Here is a 26,629-nt window from a genome sequence, read left to right as displayed (position 1 = left end):
TAAATATTTATGGAAATATCTGAGTGTCTTGAGGACAACAGTGAACACTAAAGTCTGGTATCCTACACAGATGAGCCTATTATTATTCAGAAGACCAATTAATTTTTCAAAATAATCTAAAATACAGGTACAATCTTTTCAGTAATTTAGAAGAGTAATTTATCTAAACATTGACCAGCTGTAAACCTCTTTCTTTTGTGAGTAGTAGATCTTAAAAACATAGAAAGAACTCCTTTGAAAAATGGGAAACAGCAAATTCTCATGGTAATTGCTTATTTTTACATATGTGCTGTTACCTTTTTCCTCATTCAGAAAAGATACAACTGACTTAAATATATGGGCTGGTGTAGTTTGCTGCTAATGTAGTATTTCTTAAGCACAACTTTACACAGAAGCAATTCTCAGAGCATCAAATGCTACCACTACTCTAATGCTCTAAGAATTCTTAAAATTTTTCTTTTCCATGAAGTTTTATCCTGTCAGTTTTCTCAATCTCAGCAACAAATACAATCAAGTATGACATTTGATTTAACACGATCTGGCTTGTTTTAGCATAATCTGCAATCACAGATTTCTTTGGCAATGAGAACTTACATGTAATTACAACAGTTAACAAAAAAAAGGACACTGCTTACCAGTGTACACAACTGGAGACATGAGGTTTAGAACGTGCTTACCTGAAGGACAGAAGTCACATGGAGTTTTAACCTCTCATTACACATGCCAATATTTCCCTTTTAGGAAGGAAGGCAAATTCAGTAATGCTCGGTGTATGCTCAGTATACGGCAAGAAATACGAAGTACAGGTCTGGATTCATGGAACAGCTAACATGGCAAAGACCACGACTTTTTAGGAGTGGCTAATGGACTTATTTTGAAACTATTCTTTAAACCTCCCATTCAGCAGAAAACCTAAAGATGCGGTCAACTTTAAGTACCTACTCAGTTCCACAAATTTCAGTGGGACATTAGTAAAAGCTGATGTGCTTTGCCTGAAAGCCAGTACACATCAACATAAGTTTGTGTATCTTGTTTCGCAGACTACTTTAAGCTTGGTTTCAAGGCTAACTAGGATTAACTGTCTGCAAGTGAAATGGTGCCACCCACATCAAGAGTAAAAGTTGGGGTACAGCAGAAAAGAATCAGAAACACAGACTCTTTGGCAAAGAATCTTTCCTGTGCGTGCCAGACAAGTGCTATTCCATAATGAGTAAGGCAGAACTCATGTTCTGCACCTTTAGGTGGCACAGTAAGCAGTCTTTAGGGCAGTACTTCACCTACTTGTGAAAAATAATCTCTTTTAAAAAAAAACGTAGGTAGACAGTAAATGAGCCATTGCTTACAAGTGTAACAACACTAAAGATCTATTCTTATTACATTATGCTAGTTGATGGTGGAGGGGGACAAAACCAGCAAGTTCAAGAAAACTTCCTAATGTCATACATCTATTTTAGCAGTATTTGCAGTGTCTGCTTTATGGCAATGTTTCTATAAGCCAAGTTTTATTTTCAACAGTATTGCAAATACTACTGTAAATATTTGGATATCAGACTCTGTAAATCTGTGCTAGGAGGTGCCACTCATACATGGGACCTCCTGACTGGTACGTAACTCACTCTAGGAGAAGACTCAAAAATAGGTGGGGCCAACACTCTGCTAGAAAGGCTGAGAAGTAGTTACCTTTGCAATAAGTAGGAATAAGGAAGGAATATATAAATAATGATTAAATTGACGCAGTGACTAAGGGAATCAATTGATGCAATACATTTGTTTTGACAAGCAGTTCATTCAGCGCTAAAATGATCTTAAATTTCCTAGCTGGTCATCAAATTTCCCAAATGTAATAATTTTTTAATTTTTATTTAACTTTTCTCTCAATTTTAAAAGCAATGAAAATACTACTGAAATTCAGGTGCCCAAAACTATACTATGTGTGTGTGTGGGGGGGTTGTGATGTGAAGTCTTGCAAGTCATAATGCATCTTTTTATAAAACCTGTTTAAAAATTCAGTACAAATAAAAGTGGCTCAAATCTACTTTTTTTGTGGAAATGTAGAAATAACTGGTAAGAACTTAAAATTAGGAAGAGCTACAGCCCTCATGAATTCAGACCTTTCACTCCCATTTCCCCGGAATCATTCAATTTCATACTAAAGTATGAAGTACTGAGTACAAACATTAGTAGTAATGCAATATGCTGTCATGTTAAAAGTGTGCAGTATGCAAAATCACTACCCTCCTGAAAAAAAAGGCTATGAAAAATTTAGGTTTTACTGAGGAAAAAATACTCTCATAGTAGCTATAGAATTTCAAATGTCTGCAAGGCAGATACTACCCTACTACAACACCACATCTCCGGTATTATGACTTTCCCCTATCATTCTACTACCTGAGTGATGTCAGTGTAAATTCAGGCACCATTAGTAAATTTTTGACCAAACATATACACAGCACTGACAAAGGAGTAAACAACCCTTCAGCTTACCAGTATATGTAAAAAAGACACTGACAAAATGGAAAATAATATTTTTTTTTATGATAAATTAATCCTATTATTTCCTCATTACCCCGGAAAAGCGAAAAGCTAGACACTATTTAGTCATCAATCCTTTATTCTTTTTTTTAAGGATTCCTTTTACTGCAATTCAACACTGTTTACTTTGTAAGTAAGAAAATGGTAAAACTAAGTAGTCACGGAAGAATCCTCAATGCCTGTGTCCCTTGCTTTCTCTCTCCCTGCGCTTTAACTCTTCTTTGTAGCAGTATGAACAGTAACTTTCAGTCTCAGGACGACCATAAAAGGAACAGTTCTCCTTCTTACAGTGGTTCTGCTGGGTGGAGTATATTGGGCAAACTGTGCTTCTGCCTTGATTTTTATCATTGTTCAACCAGGTCTGAGGAGCATCCTCATCAGCATATTCTAAGCAGTCTCTAATATCACCAGTATTGAATCCATTTGTGTACGTCTGAGACTTGTGTTCAGTGGGCATGGCATAGCTCAGCGATTCCACTGTGTTCACTGTACGGATACCGGATATCCGGGCTGGGCTATAGCTTTGAGAAGACAGCGATCTGTTTTGTTGGGGATAGGTGGCACAGGATTTTAAGGTGCCAACCACTGGCTTGTAGGTATCGTCTTGGAAGCTCGATGGCTTGGGGTTGACATCATGCAAATGAATGACACTTTGCCTTTGAACAGGTGGCGTATGGCTATAGTGGGCAGATACCGGAATGGGTCCACTTTTCTTAGCACCATTACTAGGTGAAGAAAATGACCCAGGAGTGGGACTAGTGCGATCTTTAAATTTTAAAACCAGTTGAGTTGTATGGCTTTGAGGCAAGACGGGTGATGCCCTATCCTGAGGAGATGTTTCTAGTTTTTCTTTTGAATATGCTTCTGGCTCCAGTTTCCTACTAGATGACCCATTCAGTGCAGCCTTCTTCTCAGCATCCTTTCTTTTCTGTTCCTGCTCTGCATTGAAACGCTCCTGTGCACTGGTCAGGTAATAGCCTATCATCTCCTCGTGGAACTGATGCCTATGACTGGTCAAAAGAAGGCCAGCAAAAATAAACTTTCGTTCACCCTGCATGGCAGCTCTCAAAATATTGAGGCTGAGTTTCACATCAGTGCTGTACTTCCACGGGTCAGACTGCTTGTCAGAGAAGGATTTAGTGTTCATCTTTTCAACGGGTGAGTTGCTAGCTCTGTCAGTCGGAGATGGAGTGGTCTTTTCAGATGGAGAAGTGCTTGCAGACTGTCCAGATTCCTCTTTGCTTCCTTTTCGAGACTTGGACTTTTTCTCTTTGACCTTCTCTACTGCGTCACCGTTTTTGCCATTCCCTGAATTGGCTCTGCTCATTTTGCCGTGCACCAGGCCTCCAAGACCACCCATATTCTTTTTCAGTTTAATTCCCAGGGTTTTACTGAGGCTTCCTATTTTATTGGCGACTGAATCCGTCCTGGTTTTGTCTTTATCTTTCCTCTGTTTGTCCTTTTCTTTTTCTTTACTGTTTTTGCCATTATTGCCGTTGGAATTACTACAGATGGAATCTCGGTCCGAGTCCATTGAGTCAGCCAGAGACTGAACGTCTTCCCCGGCTGAAGCTGTAGGGGATTCTGGTTGAGCCAAAGGGGCCTGCTATGGAAAAGTAATTATAATTAGATACAGCAAAATCAGTTTCATACAGGGACATGGTGCAAAAAAACCCCAATATGGATTTTGACATTGATTTTAAATGCATTTTTTGATTTATGCACTGACATTTTAGATGGGTTTCTACAACAAATAAAGCTTATTTGGCTGTGCTGACTATTATCTTGCTTGTTTCTACAGTAGCTTTTGGCTCATTTCAAGCACATTTGCAGAAGAGAGGTCAGTCATTCAGAGGTTCTGTGAAAAATCAATGTCTGAATAATGGAGAGATGTGAGTTAGAGCTCCTATGGAGGGAAGGCTGCAGCACAAGCTCCCTGCTCATGTTGTCCAGCTGAGCAGCTGGCCAGCACAGTGCTCGGCCCTTCAGTAGGAAGCAGCTACAATACAGGCTGCCTCTCAGCCATGGGGGAGATAGAGAGCATGGAAAGGAATTGGTAATACTGTGATGGAAGGGAAATGAGGTTCTGCTGAAAGCTGTGAGGGGCATGCAGCACACAAACATGGATGTAGTAAGATTTCAAAAGTCAATATGTTCAAAACCCGCTTAAATAGATTTATTTTCTTCATTGTTCAGGTCTGGTGCATGAAAATCAAAGGTACGATGCACCAGAGCTAAACATCTTGCCTGAAATATTATACATTAAAGTTAAGCAAGTAGACTGAGTAATACAATGAGGTGTAGTCATTCTTATTAGAAATACAATGCAGATAAAACTGGTGTCAGAAGTCTGAGTTCCAATTTATATTTTAGGCACGGTAATAAAATGTCTTTCTTGACAAATGCAATAACAAGGATTCTAGGGTACTTTAAAATGTGTCTCTGTTCATTTACTCTTGCAAAACTCAGTCTTGCTTTCAGGCACCGTGAAGCTAAAATCTGCTAGAGAGAAATATGAAACATTTAACAAACCATAATGATTCAGAGAGAAAAAAGAAAAGCAGCTCTGATGATTTATATACTTCCAGTATAGAATTGCACACCTGCTTCTGAGCCTGGGTACTTAAATGTGTTCTCTCTCTCTCTGGAATCCTTGAGCATCCCACCACCCAGGTGGGAGCAGAGCTGTTGTCCCCACTTGGCAAAGGAGGAAATGAGTGCTAAAGTGACCTGACCATGCTCATGTGGCAAGTGTGAAGCAGGGAGAGGTAGCCTAGGTCCCACAAGTTTCAGGCTCACAGCTTACAACTATAGGACCATTTTGCCTCTCCTTTTTCTGATGTGGCAGCTACCACTGTAGAAACTTCAGAAAAATGGATTTTTCCCCTCCTGCAGCTTGTTAAACACTTTTTCCTTTTGTGTTCTGTTTCTCCTTTCAAATTCTGTCTGTGTAGGCTGCCCAAATCACCTCCGTCCTCTCCTAGCAACATTTTGCCTCCAGACTAACCCCACAATCTATTCAATGTAATTTGCAGAGAAATTTGCAGCTGACTAGGTGCCAGCTGAGCATGGTTCTAAAATAGCTTTCAGAAAAAGAACCAGGCTCCGGTTCAGCGCCAGTCTGTGGCCTTCTGTCAGCCACTCTAAACTGGGAGCTGTCCAGGGGTGCAACTGTATTCTCAGAAGGAGAAAGGACTTGGGATTGGTGACCTAACAGTGGCGTTACGAGAGCAAGCCAAAGTTCTGAGAAAACAATGGTGAGAAAAGGTCTATTTTAAGCTTTTTCTGAAATACACTGACTACTGAAATAAGTAACAGAATGATTATGCTAGAAAATACATTTCAGAAGAGAGTATGAGTTGCGAAAATATACAAGCAACTGCATTATTAAATAACTAGAAGAAAAAAAAATATCTATAAGCCTGATAGCAATGATAATGAGCCATGAGTGACTTGTCCTGCTGCAAGGACACTTAGGTCTTTCCAGTCAGCTGGCCAGTCCAGGCAGCCTACCCTGCACAACACCCTGCCATGCCTTGTATCTCTCATCTTGTTTAGACCAAGGGGGAAGTTTACCTTACCCGTGTCTCAGATGGTATGCGTATCCATGTTACATTCATATAGCTGTGTAGAAGATTAAGCTTTGCCTCAAGAGACAGAATCAAACTAAAGATGAAAAAAGAGAGGAACAAACAGTCAACACCAGCCTGAAAGAAAAAGCAGTACATCTTAATGGAGAGAGATGTAAGAGCAGCCTGAATTGTGGCGGGCATTTGGAGACCCACCCATGTCTTCTCCCATGTAACCAGCGAACACGAACAAAGCCCTCTCTGTTAGCAGTTCTCCCAATACTTCCATCAGGTACAGCTCAAGACATTTTACCGCTTAACACTAAAGTCACAGAAAGGTCTTACTTGGCCAGTCTGGTGTTATCATTGTCATCTTTTCCCCACTCCCAGTCTTTCCCAGGATCAACCGCAAAGTGCAAAGGCAGTAACTTGTGTTCAGAGTCAGTCAGGGGGATCACCGCTGAAGTAGAGAAGAAACAAGGATGGGTGGGGATGACAAAAGAAAAAAATATTTAGCTGTGAGGAAAAAAAATGATTCAGCTGTGAAAAGCAGCATAACTGGTTGAAGAAGAGCAGAATTTGAGTCTGCTGCAGCATTGTCTCATCGACAGCACCACAAATGATTTATACCAGGCTCCATTTCCCTATTTTGATATTTGTGCAATAGAAGAGGACAGGGAGAGGTTAAGAACCTGATTGCTCCTGGAGTGAAAGGAGGAGGGGAGACTTCTGGGAGAACAACACTGCCATTTTGTAATGCAGAATAAACATTTCCTGGATAACCATTAGAATAGCAGAAAGCAATAAAAAGTTGAAATACTCCTGCCTGTCTCTCACACAGATGCACATACTTGTTAATTATTGTCTTTTCAGTTTAGTACCTTTTTGTTTTCCACTGTCAAAGAAACAAAAACATATTGCTAACAGCATTTAGAAAGAAAGCAAAATGCAGTTACAGCGATTTTGAACTCAAAGAGTGGATCAACATAATTGAGAAGCATAGATCAACATATATATGGGCTAACAGGTCAGTGCGAGGTCTGCCTTGAGCATAGTGAAAAGACCATTACTGCTGTTCTATCCCAGCATTACTGTCTAGCTGGTTTGGCTCTTCTGTCCTTTCCCCTCTCTGCTAGGGCTCTGCCTTCTGACACATACCTTAGTGACTCTGCTTGGTACTCAGCATGCAGGGACCGCACTCTGATTTTACAGAGTGTCTATCATTCATCACCAGCAAGAAACTAAGAGAAAAACACTGTCAACTTTAATTAAAAGCTAGCAATTTTCTTCCATTTCATTAGAAAAAAAAGTTGAGGGACCGGGTGGGATCCTCAGCATGGTGCAGATCACTGCTGCTCCTCTGACAACCAATCAAGGAATTTAATTTTCTATACTAGAACCCTTCAGGACTTTGCCTAGGTATTCATTCCAGCAAGACCAAGGGGCAAAGAAATCTGGAGAAATCACCCAAACATCACGGCACTGAATTACTGAAAACTGATTACACTTACTGGTTATATGCTGTTTATAATCTGTTCTGCAGTTCAGAAAACATATGTTGTCAAAACAAAGGTACATCATTTTTGGTTAAATATTGTTCCTCACCTGGCAGAATGCAGGAAATTTAAGCTGCATTTTAGATTAACACAGTTCAGACAGTTTGACAACTGCAGAAAGTATATATATGTATTTTCAGCTTTGCAGACTGGAAATAAAAAGGTCAAACCTCTACAAATTTGATGGAAATGTTGCCCCCTACTGCTTATAGTAGGTAATTCTTGAAATATTTTCCCCATATTAACTGTAAGTATAGTATAGAACAGTTGGAAGATTAATCAACTTCAGTTGCAGATAGCGCTGTAAGATGCAAGCACAGAAAATAATATTGTAAGAGAATGTAGCTCTTTGAAGAAACTCAATGTGAGTAAGTGGCAGAGAACTCTGCAGTTCAAAATACACTGTAAAGTGAGCCCCTGTAGCACAAGAACGTTAGAAACGCACAGCAGAGGTGACAACTGCACAGACTTTTTAACACGCACTGGCGTAACATGAGGGCTTACCCTGCTGCATTCAATGAAATTATTGCAACAAAGAGGCTGGAATAACTGAGAACACAATTAACTGATTGTGTTTCCCAAGGAAAACACATACTTTGCCAGTTAACTGAAGTACTAGCAGGTACTGACTGGACTTAAAACTGACCTTACAATGCAATATACCAGTCATTTAAAGGAAGAAGGCAACTTAGAAAAGAGCAGCAATGTAAGTTCACAACACAACACTTCCACTTGCTGGTAGCTCCGGGCCTTACAGGTACAGCCTGGCAGAGAACTGGGAGTGTCATCCTGAGGGAGGTGATGTTGGGAAGCCTGGACCAAAGAACTGTCAGAGACATGAATCGGCCTCTTTGGGATGTAAACTCAAAGAGTAAATTCGAGTTTCTTTTCTAAGGACAGCTTGAAACTAACTAGTTTTCACATAGTTCAATAAAGAATCATTTTTATAAACAAATTTTAAAGCAATCCTTTTTAAAGCTGGCTGTTTCTAATGATACTGAAAATACAGCTATTAAAAATGGTTAGTGATACTCAATTTATTAAAATCTTAATATTTAAGTACAAAACAAAGTTTATAGCTGTCTACAGCATGTCACTGTTGTCTTAACTAACGTACACATTATGACACATTCTGTCTCCATCTTCACACAGAAATTTGTTAACTATTATTTTTCAAACTCTGAGCTGAACAGAAACTGTCTACTCATTCTAAAGGCTAGTCTGAGGCTGCTATGAAGCACTACCATCTTCATGCAAAAAGAGTCTGTTAAAGTAATGGAGTTTTAAAATTCTATATTCACTGCAACAGGTTTCTTCTCTCTCAGGGAGTTTTGTTTGATAGCTGGGGTTTCTTGTAGGAGGAGCTCCCCATGTTCCTGACAGAAAAGTATTTTAGTGTTAGGACTGCAAGCAGGACCCATCGCGTTCATTTCTAAAGCAAACCCAACAGATTGTAGCATCTTCCTGATGCCCAGCCACATCACAGAGTTTGCAACTTTGGTGCGGTAGTTTGGTTACACTTGGGTTGGGATGTTCTCTAGGTGAAACCCCATTGTTTGAAACGGTCCTAATGCCAAGAGATGGCATACATCAAAAGTAACAGCAATTATTTTGTCCATGGCAGTTTTAAGACACACTGAGGACTTTCATGCAGTTCCCCAGGTGGGTGTATTGCCTTCTGTGCTGTCAAGTCACAGTGTTTCTCAGCACTCATCTTCATGCCTCAAGTGTTATTACTAATCTCCTATAAAGAAGAACATGTTATTTCTGAAAATACTAGTAAAATACAATGCTGACACAGATACTGACATACTGCTGTTAAAAACCACTGTCAGACCTCTCACACTTGTTATTGCAAACTGATTGTGTGCAGGCATTTCACTGCTGGCTGGCTGGCCAAGCATGGGAGTGTGGGAAGCTCTCAGTTCAACGAAGCAGTCTTAGGGGCAGTTGAGAACTGGTCTTTATTTTCCATAAACAAAGATACAAAACACCTGCATAAACATAGCCTGCATGAATACAAAAGTATTTATAGGTTTTTAATGAGATGTTGTGGATTTTGAAACAGGAGGGCCTTTGGTGACCATCAGAATACTAGCTATGTGCTAGTAAAAAGACACCGTGTCAAAATGTGTTTTAATCCTCTCCAGAAAAGAGGATGTTAGCATGTTTTCTCTCTTTATTTACATTCACAGTAGTGCTCAAAATGATCTGATAAACAACTAGACGCCAACTTCAGGCATTCGCATCAGCAGTTATTTAACCACACATATTTCACAAATATAGGGCATACTTTCTCCTCCGCAAGACAGCTTCTCAGCAGCTTAAACATGCATGTATGTACATGCAGTAGTTCAGACAGCTTCAGGTGCTGCTCCTGACATCCGCTTACATAGTCAGAGTATAAATACTACGACTTTAAGTTAGGATCGGCCTGGCTATCAGAGATGCTCCTTTAAGAAGTTGTAGCTCTGAGCTGCATTCTGCTAGTTCAAAATCTGGCCACGCACCTGTGCCATTGTTTTCTGACTCTTAACAATTGCAGCTCTCCCTTCCTCTGTGCCACAGCTCCCAACATCCCTATGCTGACAAGGTACAAAACACCAGGCATTATTAGAGCATCCTTGTGCTAATCTATTTCCTGTTACAGCATTTGAAGAACAATACCAACGCTGTGTTAGCTGTTGGACTGCTGCAGTCTCTAACAGCAACCAGCTTGGCAGCTGAAAGCTAAAGCATTCCCTTCATCCCAGACAATGCCAAGTACTCTCTGCTGCTCCACAGAACTGAAGCCTGGGTATTCAAGGCCCTGCAGTAAAAATATAAAATCGGATCATATAAAACAAATACTATTTTGATTCAACAGCCCTTGTAATTAACCTGGATGAATTTATACATGAACAAAGCCAACATTTAACGTTACTGATGCTATGCTGGATATTTGGTAGCTTTTTCTCTCCCAGCACCTTTCCTGGGCAATTATAGGTGTAGGAAAATCCTACAGAAAGACAGTTTCTAACCACAAGAAGTATGTTTAACGTTATTGCTAGCACTTGTGGGAGAAATCAAATATGTGACCTTGTTATCAAACCCAAGGTCTTGCTGTATGTAATTAACAGGACTATATGGCTTGTAATACTAGGAATATTTCAGTAGGTGGCACCAAGGTGTATCACTGAATACTTTAAGACATACTGAGAAGTAGGGTCAGAGCAGCTGAGTAGTTTCCCTCACTACCTTTCGTCAATCCTGTCACTTAGAGGATGCCACAATAGCAAGAGGTTTGCTGGGTGGTGGTGATCTGCAAGGTTATTGCAGAGAGAGTTAAGTTCTATGTATTCAATCAAATTATTTATACACATAGGCTCCTGTAAGGCCTGTGATAATGAAGTACTGTATGAAGGCAGATAGATGTGCCTGAAATAAGTGAGGTTACTGTCAGTCTACTGATATTATTCCAATTCCAATTGTTAGAAAGAAGAAATGAACTCCACCTGCTCCAGAAATTTCGTCTTTCACCACCAACAGAACTCAGACCTAAAAATGATCAGGACCAAAGACAGGGAGGCATGTTCTACAAGGAGACAACTCCACAATTTCTAACACAGACATATATGCAGGAGCTGCTAACTTAATGGCATGTTGACACTACAGTCCTGGCTCCAGCATATCATCAGCAACCATCAACAGTGAAACAGTATCCTTAAAAAGGCTCTCCAAACTCTATCTTCATTTATATTACATTATTGCATTAAAATGGTATGAATTTGCTTTGCAGATTTTCATTTCTCACAAGGTGATTCGCATTGTACCTCAGTGTACTGCTTTGGAAATGGTTCCTATGTGAAAAGCATTTTCCTAAGGGCTGCTCTTCTACAGATTGAGGGCTGGAAGGCAGCTGCAATGTCCCAGTGCATAATGCAAAGGCCAGACGTACTGCCAAGTACCCACTTACAAATTCCTGAAATAGCTATGTGCCACTGAAGGCTGAAGAGTTGGACTGGATTGATTTTCACATTGAGTATCTGACATCTAGATCAACCTTTTCTCCATTAGTGTCTTATGATTCAGTCTCCTCTTCACCAACATCACATGCAACCCTTTGTAGAGTGTTTCCCATCTCACACAACCTTGCGTAAAAAAACTCCCCCCTCCTTCCAATAAGGATGACTTAGCTAGATGTGAAATTCTTGCATGAAGATGTCTACAACAAAATTTGCTGTTGTAGAGAACAAGAGTTTCTCTCCTCCTTTGCATCATTTTAATGAGTGTACTTTGCATGGCTGCAGCATGCTGACTGTCTCATAAGCATGGAAAATGCCTAATACATCCAAAATCAGATTAAATGCACATAGGGTTAGGGAATTAAATTAAGGATATTTAGTTGCCTTTAAACTACTTTCTAGGAAGGAGGACTAAATGAAATGCACTCAGGAGATTCTCAACAATCAGCACACATTCCATGTTTACTTTAGAGGTTTATGCATTTATAAGGGATTTAAAACCTCTGCAGTGTCATTAGGAAAAAAAAAACCAAAACAAACGACTCCTACCTAACAGGAAAACTCCACTGAGTTTTTCTAGAGCCTTGCCATGTTTTTGGCAAAACACTTTTCCCTTCCCCACGAAAGGGAGCAAAGACAGACAGGAGTTCATCTGACAGCTTTCTGTTATTAAGTAAACAGGTCTTCCAAATAAGGACAGTTATAGCTAGCTCCTATGCTGTTGATGCAGGAACAAATCCAGTCCTGAAGCTCTTGTCACTCCCAATCCCATATCCAGGAAGCTCAAACTTGACACAGAAATATCTGGTCAGACTTTGTTGTCACTGTTCCAAAGTAAAACAGAAGACAGCAAGATGATAAGATGGCAACTAAATGTTTTTAAATGAGAAAAGTGCATTTAGCACGCTAGAAGAGAGATGTTTCCATGACGGGAGCTTTCCGTAGTAATGACTCACAATCTTCTAAGCACTTTACTAATCCAAATTAACCAAGGCCTTCAAGAACCCAGAAGCACAGTAGGTAACTATGAATATACCTATTTACAGATATGGAACTGACAGAAAAGGTTTCAGTGCCTAAGACAGACAGTGACAGCACAAGGACCAGGACTGAAGAGTTCTTGGCTCCTAGTCTTGCAAACAGACCACTCAGACTCCTAAGAATGCAGAATAACATTTAGTGGATATTGTTTCCTTTCCGACAGACACACACACCTACAGGTAGAAGAAAGCACTTTGTGCGCTGTATTCACTATATACTCTTGGGTTGCTGTGGTTATAGCATACCTTGTTCTCTCTGTTGATCTTTTTGTTCCATGGAAACAAGAGCAGAGAAATGAGCCTGATCATAGGCTAGGACAAGAGGTGAGCAATGGCATCTGTTTGGTAAAACTTCAAGTGGCAAATAAATTCCTCCAAACGGTATAGGTGCAAATGCTGCAAAGAAAAATGAGATTTTAACTACGTCAAAGAACAGAGGTTCTACTGTATATAACAATTGTGCTACAACATTTTCAGAGCTTCAGGAGAGCAGCCTGAAGTGGAGTAATTGATGCAGAAAACAGTCATAATGACAGGTAAAATTTCATTATAAAACAGTCAAGAAATAGACTAAGAACAATAATGAAAACATTCTGCTCTTGTATGTATTTTCCTTACTCTAATTGTTTACTAGTAAAGATACTAAGCTCTTATAACAAAATCTTGATGACTGTAACACTCGTATGCAGATTTGTACCTTCCTGTAATACTTCTAGGTAGAAGGATATTTTCTAGTAATCAGCAATAAATACACTATCAGTTCTCTTGGTAACATACTCTGCTTATGCCTTGCATTAACAGATTTCTAAAGGAAACATTACGCACATGTTTATAGTCCACATGTCATCACACACATCATATATGTATATGTACGTATATATAATAACGATAAGGAAAGATTAAAAAAATTCTACAAGTAGAATTTGAATGGGATGCTGCATCTCTAAGGGCAAAGCTCTTTCCTTTGAAAGATTCTACACCTGTTTATATATAATCATGGGAAACAGCAAGTTTGGGCAGGAAAATTCTCTCATGGTGTTTGCTTCTGACCAATTATTTTTCCATCTGCTCTGAAAATATGAATCCTTATTGCTGAAATATTTCCAAAATGAGCATAAGGAAAAAGTAAACCCAAACAATGCACTGTTTTTATTAGAGACTTTTTCTTTGAAGAGGTCTGCCATGTCCAGACTTTGGGATGGAGAACAGTATTGGTTTTGAGGCATTAAACCTACATTTTGGTAAGTCTACCCAAATTTGACCAAGTTATTAGTCTTTTTGAAAACCTGTATTTTGTACATACAACAGTTAAACTTGATCATGCTGGTCCATGAGGCCAGCAGTAAGAAAAACATTGTGACAGAATCAGATTGGGTCAAGCAGAAGAAAATGCAGAGGGAGGACAATTTGGGATAGGAAAAGTTATGAGGAAGTGAAGCAATAATGATCGAGTCTGTCAGAGGAGATAGCGATCATACAACCATTACTTGTAGCTCACAATTTGAACAGAAACTGAAATTACCCAGCATTTTCCTGTGGAAGTAAATTTCTGTGAACTCCATCACATGTTTAACGTCCCCCTTTAATCAACCAAACACTCTCCTTTAGTTAAGCAACATGCTGTCATTAATTGGTATTCTATTAGTTTGTGGTAAAAAGTGAGAGTGATTAATTTAATCATTCAAGTCCTGCTCAGACAGCTGTCCCGCTGGCTCCACATATGGATCTAACATTTGTATGTTCACGTGTGCAAACTGAATAAAACGTTCAGGAAACTTTTGAATGAGAGGCTGCAAAGGAGTTAGTAAAAACAAAACCAAGATACATACATTCAAAATCCAATTTTTCAAAGTCAGATGAGATTGATTTATGCAAAGTTTTAAGAGGCACCAAAATAACACAGTAAAATTAGAACCTTGTTAACCTAGACCAGTAAGAAATGTATTGTTCTGTAATTTGGTCATTATTAAGTAAACAGTAAATAACTAGGATAAACAGATTTTCAGTGAGACTTACATAATTATCCTGTATTTTTTACTTGTACGTAACAGAAATGGATTGGGTATCATTCTGCTATTCCCTCCCCCCCCCCCCCCAAAAAAAAAGCAGCAGCTACCCCATAAACACTCTAGATATGTTACAGCTGGGTCTTTCTTTGTGATAGTTTATGATTGATTCAATTTACATAGGTGCATAAATTTCTAATTAAAAACCTCTTACCTTCTCCCCCCGAGTCTCGTAACATTGTGTCTGCTACTACAACAATAGGTCTTCTCAAAATATGGGCTAAGACAAAAACATGGAACTCTTCTAAGCTCTCATACACTGGATCTTCTGAGTTATCAACTCTGGAAAATATGTTTTTGGAAATAAAATAACAGCAACAGAGAAAATGTTTTCATTTGCAGACTGCACACTAGTTCAGTAGTCAGCAAAACTCATTATTTTCTGGTAGCCTAATGGGACTAAAAAAAGTAATTCTTAGCCAAGCTCCTGGTGTAAATCTGCTTTTGTCACAAAAATAATTTCATGTGACACCCTTGGCACATAGACTCTGCAATGAAAGGTAAGGGGGTTTCTAGTTTCTCCAAACAGAATACAGGTGATTTACTTGTATTTACTTTGGCAATATAAGAAACATTGATGTCAGCTGGAGTAGGATGAATTTAACTTACATATTGGTAATAATAAAAGAAAACAACTTTGTATTTTTTTTAAGATGAGGAGGGGGTACCTGTGTAAGGAACTAGAGATTCATTTTCCTATTAGATTCTCCAATAAGATTAATTTCACCTACTTTCAGACATCTAAAATCAGAAGTTTAAGCATGTCACCTTGACAGCCTCTATGGATAATAAAAAAACATAGGCACATCTGGAAGTAGGATCATCCATCTCTTCTTAAGCATCTTCCCAAAGATGAGATGAAAATTTTCATTTCTTTTTACAGAATACAGAAGGATTCTAGATCATGATATAGTCAGGTGAGAGAAGGCTAAGCATTTTTGCCAGTGGAGCTTTGTGTTTCAGAAAACACACAGAAAGAATCAACACAAGTGTCTTATATGGTAGGAGAGCAGAACATAACGTTCAAACAGTAAGACAACACTATGGAGAAACCCACATCTTTTCTTCACACTGGCCTTCCACAGGTCTGATCCAAATACCACAGGAACTAATGAAAGTCTGTCCGTTCTCTTCATCTAGCTGGAGCAGATACAGAGTACTTCAAAAAGTGGAGAGATAAATTTCATTTTTAGATTAAAATAAATGTGTTATTGAGGAGTATTCCATAGGTCTAAGCAGAGTTAATCCTCAACCAGCTTCACAATGAGCAGGTAATTTAAGATAAAGACAAAAAAGTGTTGTCCTTGGAAGGAATTAAAAAAAACCCAAACCCCAAACAAAAAAAACCTGCTGTAAAATATAACTGGAAGACAATTTGAGCACTTGAGTCTTCTGCACTCTGGAGAGTTGTTTCTTCCTTTCTAAATGTTGATACCATTATGGAATATATATCTTGGGAAAAAAAATAATTATTAAATTCATTATCCTTACTTGGTGAAAATGCCTTTCAACATCTCGTTCTCCAAAACACAGGTATTAAGTGGTAATATGCTGACAGTATGGTGTTTTGTGTCAAAATTGTGATAATTAATCCTAAATTTCAAAGGTGGCCAAAATGAATAAATTACATACCAGGTGACAAGTACACACAATATGTTTTAACAAAAAAATGAGGCTGGGATGGTTTGGGCAGTTTCTGTTCTATTCGCAATCTGATGTCTGAAAGGCATAAGCAATTACAGAAGACAAAGAAAAACTGAGTAACAGGATGTCTATTAGAAAAGATATCTGGTTGCTACAGGAATATCAGAGAAAGCTCGTGCTAGATTACATCATTATTACTACCTAGAAGAACATAGAGATAAGACATTTAGGAAAGCCAAAAACGTGTACAGCACAGATTCATGATTTTCTCATGTCAGTACTAAAATTTTATAAAAGCCTCCAGGGAATCAGTCCCTGTCAGATTCATCTACAGCCTATACATCTATTCTCAATAGCATCAAGTGTCAGAAATTCAAATTTAACAACACAAATCAATAGCGTCAAACCCCCACACAGAGGGACAAATCCTTAGAATATGATTTATGGACTAAAATCCTTAAATTCAGTAAAATATACCTGTGCTATCCTATTCACCTGAATACATTAGTCTTATTTTTCTGACCGATACCAATTTCAAACCCCCTTTTTCTTCATATATGAACGAACACAATTGCTAAGTATGTTTTAAATGTTCTCTTTTACTGAAAAGCTTACAAAACATGTAGTTACATGCTTCCTGGCTCAAAAATTTGACAGCAAGAAGAGAGAAATTTTATGTTAAAGAACATGTGCTACTAACTTCTAGGGACATGCTACTAATCACTAAATGCAATGGGGTACTTTTCCCCCAAAAAGGTAAGACTGAAAACCTGACTTAAAATTGAGTGACAATATTTAAAAAAAAAAAAAAAAAAAAAAAAAAAGTGTGTTTCCAACCAGCATCAGTATGATCAGGTATGATCAGTATGCTTTGGATTAGCTCCACAATCTTCCAGAAAAGGGAAACACCCAGCACCTTTGGAAAGCTAACCTATAAAGTCAATCATTTACGAAACAGATCTTTCTTTTATCTGGACTGCAAGAATAATTCTGTTAAATTCCCCATTTCTCTAGCTGAACATTTCCAAGCCCTTCTATGACTTCATAAGCATTTTATAAAATTTTTGGGTTCAGTTATCCTCTTTCCTATTTTTCTAGTTTAATGTCATTAATGCCGGTATCACATTTTAAAGCTTTGCCTCTGCCTAGAAGACAGAAATAAACACACTAGATGGAAGACAACTGAAAAATGGCACAGTTGTGGGAGGCAGACCAAAGTGAGGATGCTAATTCACAGCTGAGTGCCACTTAAAAATAGAATACAAAGCTTCCGTGAGACATGACAAGTAAAGGTGGACAATGTAACCTAGGCACACTCTCAAATGAAGGCAGCAATTCTCCTCTTATTGTTAGATGTGCACAGAACTTCCATAATTAACTGTCAATTTTCATTATATGTGAAAAATAGTAACTGAACATAACCATATGGGCACTGCTCTAGAATGTATGGGACAAATGCAGTAGCCTTCTCTGAGGTCTGATGGCATCCAGCCCATCCCTGGAACTTTACATTAAAATCTTTCATCCCAACCTGGGAGCACAGCAGGATGGAAATTCTTGATAGTAGGCTGATGCAGGATACAAATTCTCTGATCAAGCAGCGAGACACTTCTCCTTCCCTGGATCCCTCTTCCTGTTACCCAAACTGGTGAGGAAATTTTTCCCGATGTTCAAAGTAAATTCCCGGTTTTGTAATTTCCTCTCATATTCCTTACGTAATTCTTCTCCACTGCTGGCTGTGACAGCTTTTCAGCATTTGCAGTCCATTATGTCACCCTCAGAGTAATTTGTTAGCCAAAAGGAAGTTAGAAGAATCACGTTTTTGGCAAGACAATATGCTACAAAGATCTCCAGCTATTTTCTCACATTAGTATTTCCAGACTATCAGTCCTAAAGTTTTTCTTCAAATCCTCTAATTATTCGTCAAGTCCCAGTTAAGGAGGTTTCTAGAAGTGACAGGCATATTCCAGATGCAGCTATATCAGAACCTTTCTCTCTTTGGTCAGCTGATGTCAATCCTGGCCGCACAGAAGTTCAAAATTCCACTGGGCTTTTTTAGTTTTCAATATCACATCACCAAGTTGCTTGATTCACTATTTATGATCATACTGATGTATTTCAAATCCTTCTCTTCTGTTACACATCTGTTTTCCATTGCTCATTTTCACAAAATCACAGAGTGGTTGAGGTTGGCAGGAGCTCTGGAGGTCACCCTGTCCAAGCCGCCTAGAGCCAGCTGCCCAGGACCCTGTCTGGACAACTTTTGAAGCTCCTTCCAAGGAGGAAGACTTCACAGCCTCTCTGGGAAACCTTTTCAATGTTCAATTTTATTTCATCATTGCCAGTGATTCATGGGGGCCACCTTATATTATTTCAGTGCCACTGCTGAGGATTCAGTATGAATTTTCCAACAGATTAATGAGAATGAAAAATCATCATTAACGAGTATCCATAGCAACCTGCCACATCCTTTGATCCACTTTTCATTCCATTTTTTTCCTGGCTCTTTTATTTATTCTAACTACATGGACATGAAAATTTTGGACAAAATAATTTTGTCAGTATAACATGGAGGCAAAGGAAATTTAAAAAACTGAAATTAATTCCTTTGTTCAGGTAAAGTTAATTTTTAAATAATGAAATCTGCATACATAAGAGCATATAAATCTGTATTGCAGAATCCTGCTCAACCAGGGCACTCTGACTAAAAAATTTCTCATGATTGTAAGAACAAATTAACAAAAAAGGAAAAAAAACCCAAACCAAAACAAAACCAAAAAACAACCTCTCGGTCTGTCCTACAGGACCACTGATACCTCAAATCCAAACAGGGTGGACTCAGCACTCCAAAGAAATTCTCTCTCCTATGGAAAAATCCAATTTCTACTGCAGCTAGTAATGAAAAAAAACCTCAAAAAGCTGGAATGGGAAAGTCACCTACCCAGCTGTTCCACATGGCTGTCTGCTTGTAAACTCTGAGCAAGACCTGTTTTCACGTTCTTGGATTTCCTTCTGAACAGCTCCCTATGGTAACCTTGCTTTTCTTTCCCACTCATACGCTCCAGATTCTCAGTTGGTCTAACAGACTCGTAACAGCTATTCCAAGTTTAGATTAAGTTTCAGGATTCATGCAGAGCAAGAGACCAATGCCTGCAGACAGTTGAGATGTACTGAAACAACATGACAAGTATCAAGTTCTTCAACCTGGTGATTAGGTAGAAGCATGAGACCAGAATGAAATCTGAGTTCATGTCTCAATTTGCCACCACCCCTTTTCTGAAACCGCTTCTTCCCCTGCTTAAGAATCCCAAAATTCAAACCAGCATACACCACAGCCACACTTTACTAGCAAGTACAAATTTCTGCTGTAGGTAGGTGTAGGAACCTATCTGTTGATTTCCTTACACAGTATTTCAGCAATGAGCTTCAAGTCAGACAAAAAAATTGCACAGTAGCGAGACATTTTCCTTCTTCAGAGGGGAAAGAAAAAAGGTATACTGCATTGACTAAAGGAGATACAGAATGTGAATGTTTCGAGTTACAATTTTCATTTCTTAGTCTTTAAAAATATGAACACTTTTTTCTCAGGCAAACCAATATATAGGAAGCAGTTTTCAAGGCGTATAATAAAAGAGAAAACACAAATCAACTTTCCCTCAATTATTCTGGTTTGAATGCTATTTTGTATTTAATTGTGTGGGAATGCATGCTTTTGTGTAGAACATCATCTGTGGCATGTGAGATGCCACCATCTGTCAAATAGGAAATAGCTTGAATTCAACAAAAACTTGTTCAATAAGGTAAACCCCAATCACTATGTAGGTCCAAGTACTTAATTTTATCATGACATAATTCTGATCCCTCCTTTGCCTTGAATTTTATCTCTTTCTAGAGTCTGTAGGATAGCCACTGTTTTCAGATCCAGAAGGGCTGTCTGAACTAGTGTATTTGAATCACCACGGCAATTTGATTATTTCCAGGCTGCGTTTTGCTTAAGTACTACTTACATCAACTGAAAATAGGCCAGATGAAAAGATTTATTAGCCATCAGAAACTTCAGCTAATAAGGAAAAAATATACTGTTACAATGAACCTTTTTCTATCTGCACCCTATAATGGCTGCACGTACCGAACAGTTAAAAAGGAATAGCACTCCTATAATAGACAACCAGATCAAATAAAATAGTTTTAAAGCAACGTCTGTGTTAATTGATCTAAACTAAATTCTCCACAAGATGAGGGTCTTTGATGGACGCAGTGGTTTGTATCAAGAATTGTACGTTGATTTACTCTGAATAGCTAGCCAAGTCCAACACCTCAGAGATTACAGGCATTTGAGAGATACTTCCCGTTTGGATGTTCTGGTTTTCTGCCTTAAATAAAACTCTAATGACACATGGGAAGATTACAGCAATATTCCCCCTCTTCTTCCCCATTTAAAGTCACTTTAGCAATAGATAGTGCCAACAGCATATGAAACAGCTAGCGAGAAGGTGACAGTTAATACTAAATAAGAATACAATCCACGTTCAAAATCTGTATTGGGTCACACCACGACATCTAGCTTTCAGCTCTACTAGGTTTTCAAGAAGTGAAAAACAGCAGCGATATTCCATCTAGCACTAGAACAGGCTTTGAAATCTCTGACTGACAATAGTCTGCAAATGAAGGAATGGGCTGGAAGTTTCTCTTTAGCAGGACTGCAATAGTTAGGTTCTTAAAAACAGAGGGTACAAGTAATTTTCCTTTTTTCAAAGCAGTTGCTTCAATTCAGTACCTCGGTTTTGCTTGTAAATGTAGATAAATGAAACAGTTATATTAACCTGAAACTTATTTTTTTACATTTACAGAAAGATGTGCAAACCTGTTTCAAACCACAAATCTGCTTCATAGTTAATTAGTTTGCTCAGCTTTAGTGCTTGAAGGATTTTACATGTTGGAAACAAGAACTTAAGAACCAAGTTTTTATGTATTCCCTTTATTTTTTCTTTTTTCCTAACTTCCAAGCCTCAGAACAAGAGTGCTCTCAAAGAAGAAATCTTTGAAGATTTACCAACAATTGCTGATCTCCTTTCCATGTAGTTTACTCTGAAAAATAACTAAAAGGAACTTGCAGGTGAATGAGGCAGCATAATTCCAGACTTAGGCTTGTCACTGAATTCTTTTGAAGCAGATACAACTTCTGAGCTCTAGGTAATTCTGACACCAAAGGAGAATGGCTTCATCTACAATTCAAAGACTAATTTGCAAGCTTTCTTAAGGCAGTACCTAACTAGAGAACAGAATATACCGCATCTCAGAAATACTATTTTGATATTCCTTTTCCTTCTCAAGGGCTCTATTTTGAACATGGGTACATTAAACTGAGAAAATAATTCATTCTGTCACGTTCATGCTGTCTTTGAAATGATTGTAAAAAGAATTACATATTTAATAGGCTACATTTCTTGCCTGATTCCTCTTTCACTATTTTAAAGGAAAAACTAACTGTTGTCTATTTTGATTCGCAAAAAGATAAATGCAAACCATGATGCAATCATTAAAAACAATTTAGATTAATTCTTTATGTAATAGTGATAGTCCCTGTTTAAGTATCTGGGAACTAAAGCTAAAGATGGTTGGTTGAGTGGCAAATGCAAGATTTGAGGACATCTCTAACTGGTATATACTGAAACTACACAGTGCATGAAACGTACAGAATGAAACAGAATAAAAACAGAGAACATTGGTGGTGAATGGCCAAATGTAACAGAAATAGGACTTGAACTGCATTAGAAGACTAAAGCATATCAACAGGAAAATATCTACATAGGAAACAAAACTAGAGAGTAAAATGAAAACCAATCTGTATTTTTAGCCCCAAAATAAAAGAAAAAGGCTGACAATTTTCTAAACAATGTCCTCCTGCATTAGTAGAATTACCTGTCCTAGGCATCACAGGGTTAAAAGGAAAATATAATATTCTTTCAAAGCCCAGAGAATATATTCTAAAGATTTTATTACTCTCATTGTATTGTATGCCTTATTTTGTCAGTTTACTTATCACCACATGATTTTTTCTCGGGGAAACCGTAGCTAGAGAAAAACATGCACTGAGTAAACAAACACTAAATATTTTTAGTGATAAACATGAGATACCAAAACTAAAGCTTCTGCACTCTTAAGGCTGGACAAAAATCCTATACTTTGGGAACAATTGCACTGAAAGGGAGGGATGTTTTATCATACCAACTATTTAAAGCAGATACTGCATGTACATCGGGGTATTTAACTGTTGTAGATACTATTTCATCCCAAACTTTTTCACCAGTATGTTTCTATCCATTTTTTCCAGTAGGTTCTAAACATCTAAACTAAATGCATGCTGGCAGTAGACAGTACTAGGTTTTTCCCTGCAACCATCACATTTTCTGGTACTGTTTATAAGCTAATTGACTAAAATGCTACTAAATTGAGTATTAAACATGCATATTAAGCAGGTCTTCAAAGAAAACACTCTTTCCTTGTTTGCCTGTTAGTACTGGGTAGTAACCGGCAAACGTTGCAGCTTTGCACAGTGTAATCAAAGTACCTGCAGTCAGCCATAGTCTTATGGAATCAATCTAGATAAACAGAGATGAGATTAGGTAAGAAAAGAATCTGATGTGGTTCTTCAAAATACAGACATACCCTATGCAGAACATTCCAACATCAACAAACTTCACTAGGCTGATAGTGAATCAGTTTAATTCAGAAAACAAACAAACAAACAAACAAACCCCTACAATCTTTAAATCTTGTGTTTGAGTGCACTATTTATGTTAACTGGGTTTAATAAAAGCTTGAATAGTCAAAGAAAGGGCAACTGTTCCTATCAGTGCAGTATTAATTACGTAATTCTTAAAGTTTTTTATAATTGTTCAAAGATTGAAGTAGCATATTGATTTTCAGAAGGGTTTCATGAAACTACAAAGTATAACTTGATACTCTACTTTCTTTTTAAAAAGACACTGCATCCAAATACATAATCTTTAGCTTTAATACCAAAAATACTACTTTTTTCCCCTGTATGTTTAGGGTTAACAGCATTTGGAAAGTAGAAAATGTGAGAGTTACTTGGTGACTTGCCCTCAAAAAAGATCTCTCTGAAGATTTTCTGTTTGAACTACAAAGCAAAAAAGGGACTGAAATAAATGTATGACTATGAGAAGATGGCATTAAAGCTGTGCTAAAGCACAGAACAAGTAATATCTGGGCACAAACTACTTTCTTCTAGAATGCTATTAGAAGATGTAATATTATTCTGTCATTCCACGTTTTAGTGAAAATACCTGAGCAGTGGCTATCTTTCTGCTAAGTCTTCCTCAAACCAAAAGCTACATATCTTCAGCAAGACGAGGCACTTCATCTCCTTGAAGCTAAATGCTACTGCCAACATGCTTGTTCCAGAAACCAAGAAATTTGTATTTGTGACATCCAGACTCTCTTGGATGCAAAGTAACCTCAAGTTAGTGTGGTAACTGTACAAGGAAACTTAATCAAAGTGCTAAATATTATAATGGGATGTTTAGATAATTATATTCTACCATGGAAAAAAATCACAACCAGCTGAAAAGGCAGTTTGACGGTCCTGTAAACATCTTAATTCACTTGTACTGTATCGTTTTCCCCGTGAGAACAGAAACTAAAAGATTTTGTCGTACTCCAAACTTACCCACCACCAGTGCCTCCATTTTTGCTGAAATGTGTACGAGGCTCACTTGATGCCAGTTTAAGCAGTTCATTCCACTCCCGTTCCCATTCTTCTTCTGTATACACTAAACCTGACTATGGGAGAGAATGAAACACCTTTACAATTATGCTGGTATAAAAGGTAAAGAGAGTTCTGTAGTAGTATTTATGACTAACTTATTTTGAGCTTCATACATGATATGGTTTAACATCTTGGACCATTAACGTTTCCACATTTCTATTCAGGTGAAAGAATATCAACTTATTCAAAAAGACCTAAACCACTAACTGTACGCTGGATTACATGCCCAGATGTGGGGCTGCTGCTGCTAATGCAGTGCTCCAGTTATTCATACCCACGTGAACTCCTGGCAACCATGGTCAGCATGCTTTACTGCCCATTTCTGGAGGTCTTTCTTCCCCAATATATGGAACTACTACGAATGCCCTCCTGGGCAGACAGGTGATGCTTTCTCCCTCTGTTCAAAAGCAGAAAGGGTATATAAGTGCTTCTGTGCCCCTGTGCTTTCAGGTAGCCTGAAGTAGCTGAGTCAGTCACAGCTCAGCTGTATTCTCACTGACTGCTGCCAACAAAAGGCAGATTACAAGTAAGTCACAAACATTTAAGCATATTCACTTGACTGCATTCAGGATTACTCATGAAATTGGAGCTTTTAGGCACAGACATCTTCAGAAAATACTACATGCTGAAGTACAGTTTTTAATTAAGTCAAGCCAAATCTACAGTTGATTTTATAGTTAAGAAACATCAACTCAGTATTTGAGTTCTAAGAATTCTAGTTCACCATTCTGGGGAATCATTCCTAAATGGCGTTTTCTTTTTCCTTTTCTTTTCTCATTTTATAATGCTTGTGATAGCTACATTGTACATTTAATTTTGCAGTCCAAAATTTTCTACAGGTTCCAAACTCATCCTAGACCTCTGTAGGCACAAAACTGTGTGGGTTTATGCACACAAAACTACAAATGCATTTGCATTCTGATACAAAAATTCTAAATACAAGTATCTCTTTTCCCATGCAAAATGGAAGCACAAGAGATTTGATAGCAATTAAAACTTTCACACCAAACTTCAGAAGAATGCTTTTGACCCTAAATGATATCAACAAGACTGACTTTAGGCCATACAGACCTCCTTATTCTGCTGGGTCTGTTGCCATCTCCATCTTCTTTTCAGTGCTTCCTTTTCAGCTCCACTTCTCATCATAGTATAGAGTGCTTTACGTAAAACAAGGTCTCGGTCATGAAATCCCCACATCCCTAAAGTGGCACAAGATTCAGTTTTAAAGTAGCTACAGTGAAATAGAAACAGTAAGTACTAATACAATGAATACTGCTCTATTAACAAAAGAAGCATAGCTTTTACCGTATTTAAAATTCTCCTTGGCAAATAATTCACTCATTATTTTTAAGGTTTCCTAAAGAAACAATCAATATAGATAAGCTAATGACAAACAAGAGGGAATTCTAACAGAGTTTAAACTTTGATTAAGGGATGACTAAGGATATGAGTTGTTTCAGTGTTTTCTTCCAGGCAACTTCAACTTTGCTGCAAGCAATGGAATATTCAGTGCACAGGTTGGTTTTAGCTGTAGTTGCCAAGAGAGCTTGCAGACACAAGAATGCTATTGACAACTGCAGGCACTTTTGTGAATCACAGATGATACCGACACCCAAAGGCCTCCAACTCTCACACAACATGATGGCAAATTTCCTTTGGCTTCAACATCCAAATAAAGAGATGAGCATTCAAGATGACTGGAAGTCTAAAAATACAACCAGCCACAGGCTTTCAACCTCATTTTAAGATAATAAAACGTCTTCATGTAGTTGAGAATGGTAACCTAAATGAAAAGAGAGCAGAGCTCTCACCAAGACACATGCCCATAGACAGCCCTATTTCAATTACCATATTGTCAGCTGCTGGCATTAAATATGTTTATTTAAGACTTTGCAGGTCAAAATACTCTGAACATTTGCTGTAAATAATATACAATTCCTCCTAATTAAAAATGAAGTGGACAAAGATAAAAGGATCCTTAGAAACAGCAAAAGCTCTTTTCTTACTACTACTTTCAAAAAGAAAAGTCTCTTCAAAATACTAAAAATCCCAGTGTTTTTTTAAAAATCACCTTTTGGAGTGCCAGTGGTAGAAGATTTTAGCAACTGCAACCAAAAAAAAAAGTTTCCTCATAATAGGTTAGGACATAGAAGGTGTATCAAAGACTTTCAGTGTCACAGGTTTCTATTTATTTGATATGAAGAAAGGCTTCAAGGATCTTGTATTAACAATTACTAATAATTTGGAAACTATTTTAATTCACCCCAAACTCTGTTTCCCATATAGTTAAACTCTGCAAGGAACCAAGAGAGGTGACAGCCAGAGAACTATTTAACAAAAGCCAGGGAATGAATGCAATTCCTCACTCACAAGGAGTACAATCCTGCAGAAGTATCTGGAATGTGCCTGTTCCAGAGCTGTTAGAT

At 38.1% G+C, this 26,629-nt stretch overlaps 1 protein-coding gene across 7 annotated transcripts in view; it reads right to left on the bottom strand.

Moving 5' to 3' along the window:
• Positions 1-2,593: 2,593 nt before the first annotated feature.
• Positions 2,594-26,629, bottom strand: part of OTUD7A (OTU deubiquitinase 7A) — a 138,400-nt gene continuing 114,364 nt past the window's right edge. For 3 of the 7 annotated variants that reach the window (XM_075764396.1, XM_075764392.1, XM_075764394.1), the window contains exons 9-15: positions 25,275-25,407; positions 24,105-24,217; positions 14,922-15,049; positions 12,948-13,097; positions 6,447-6,561; positions 6,114-6,198; positions 2,594-4,138 (exon numbers count right to left, since the gene is read on the bottom strand). In XM_075764396.1, coding sequence (XP_075620511.1) covers positions 2,705-4,138; positions 6,114-6,198; positions 6,447-6,561; positions 12,948-13,097; positions 14,922-15,049; positions 24,105-24,217; positions 25,275-25,407 — 2,158 coding nt within the window. In that variant the 3' untranslated portion in view covers positions 2,594-2,704. The remainder of the gene's footprint in view (positions 4,139-6,113; positions 6,199-6,446; positions 6,562-12,947; positions 13,098-14,921; positions 15,050-24,104; positions 24,218-25,274; positions 25,408-26,629) is intronic. The other 4 variants (XM_075764393.1, XM_075764395.1, XM_075764399.1 and 1 more) reach the window with 2 other exon arrangements.

The sequence above is a fragment of the Balearica regulorum genome, chromosome 12, assembly GCF_011004875.1.
Source record: "Balearica regulorum gibbericeps isolate bBalReg1 chromosome 12, bBalReg1.pri, whole genome shotgun sequence".
NCBI classification, from domain to species: Eukaryota; Metazoa; Chordata; class Aves; order Gruiformes; family Gruidae; genus Balearica; species Balearica regulorum.
Note: the sequence above shows the minus strand (reverse complement) of the source record. Positions and strands in the feature narration are given on the sequence as shown.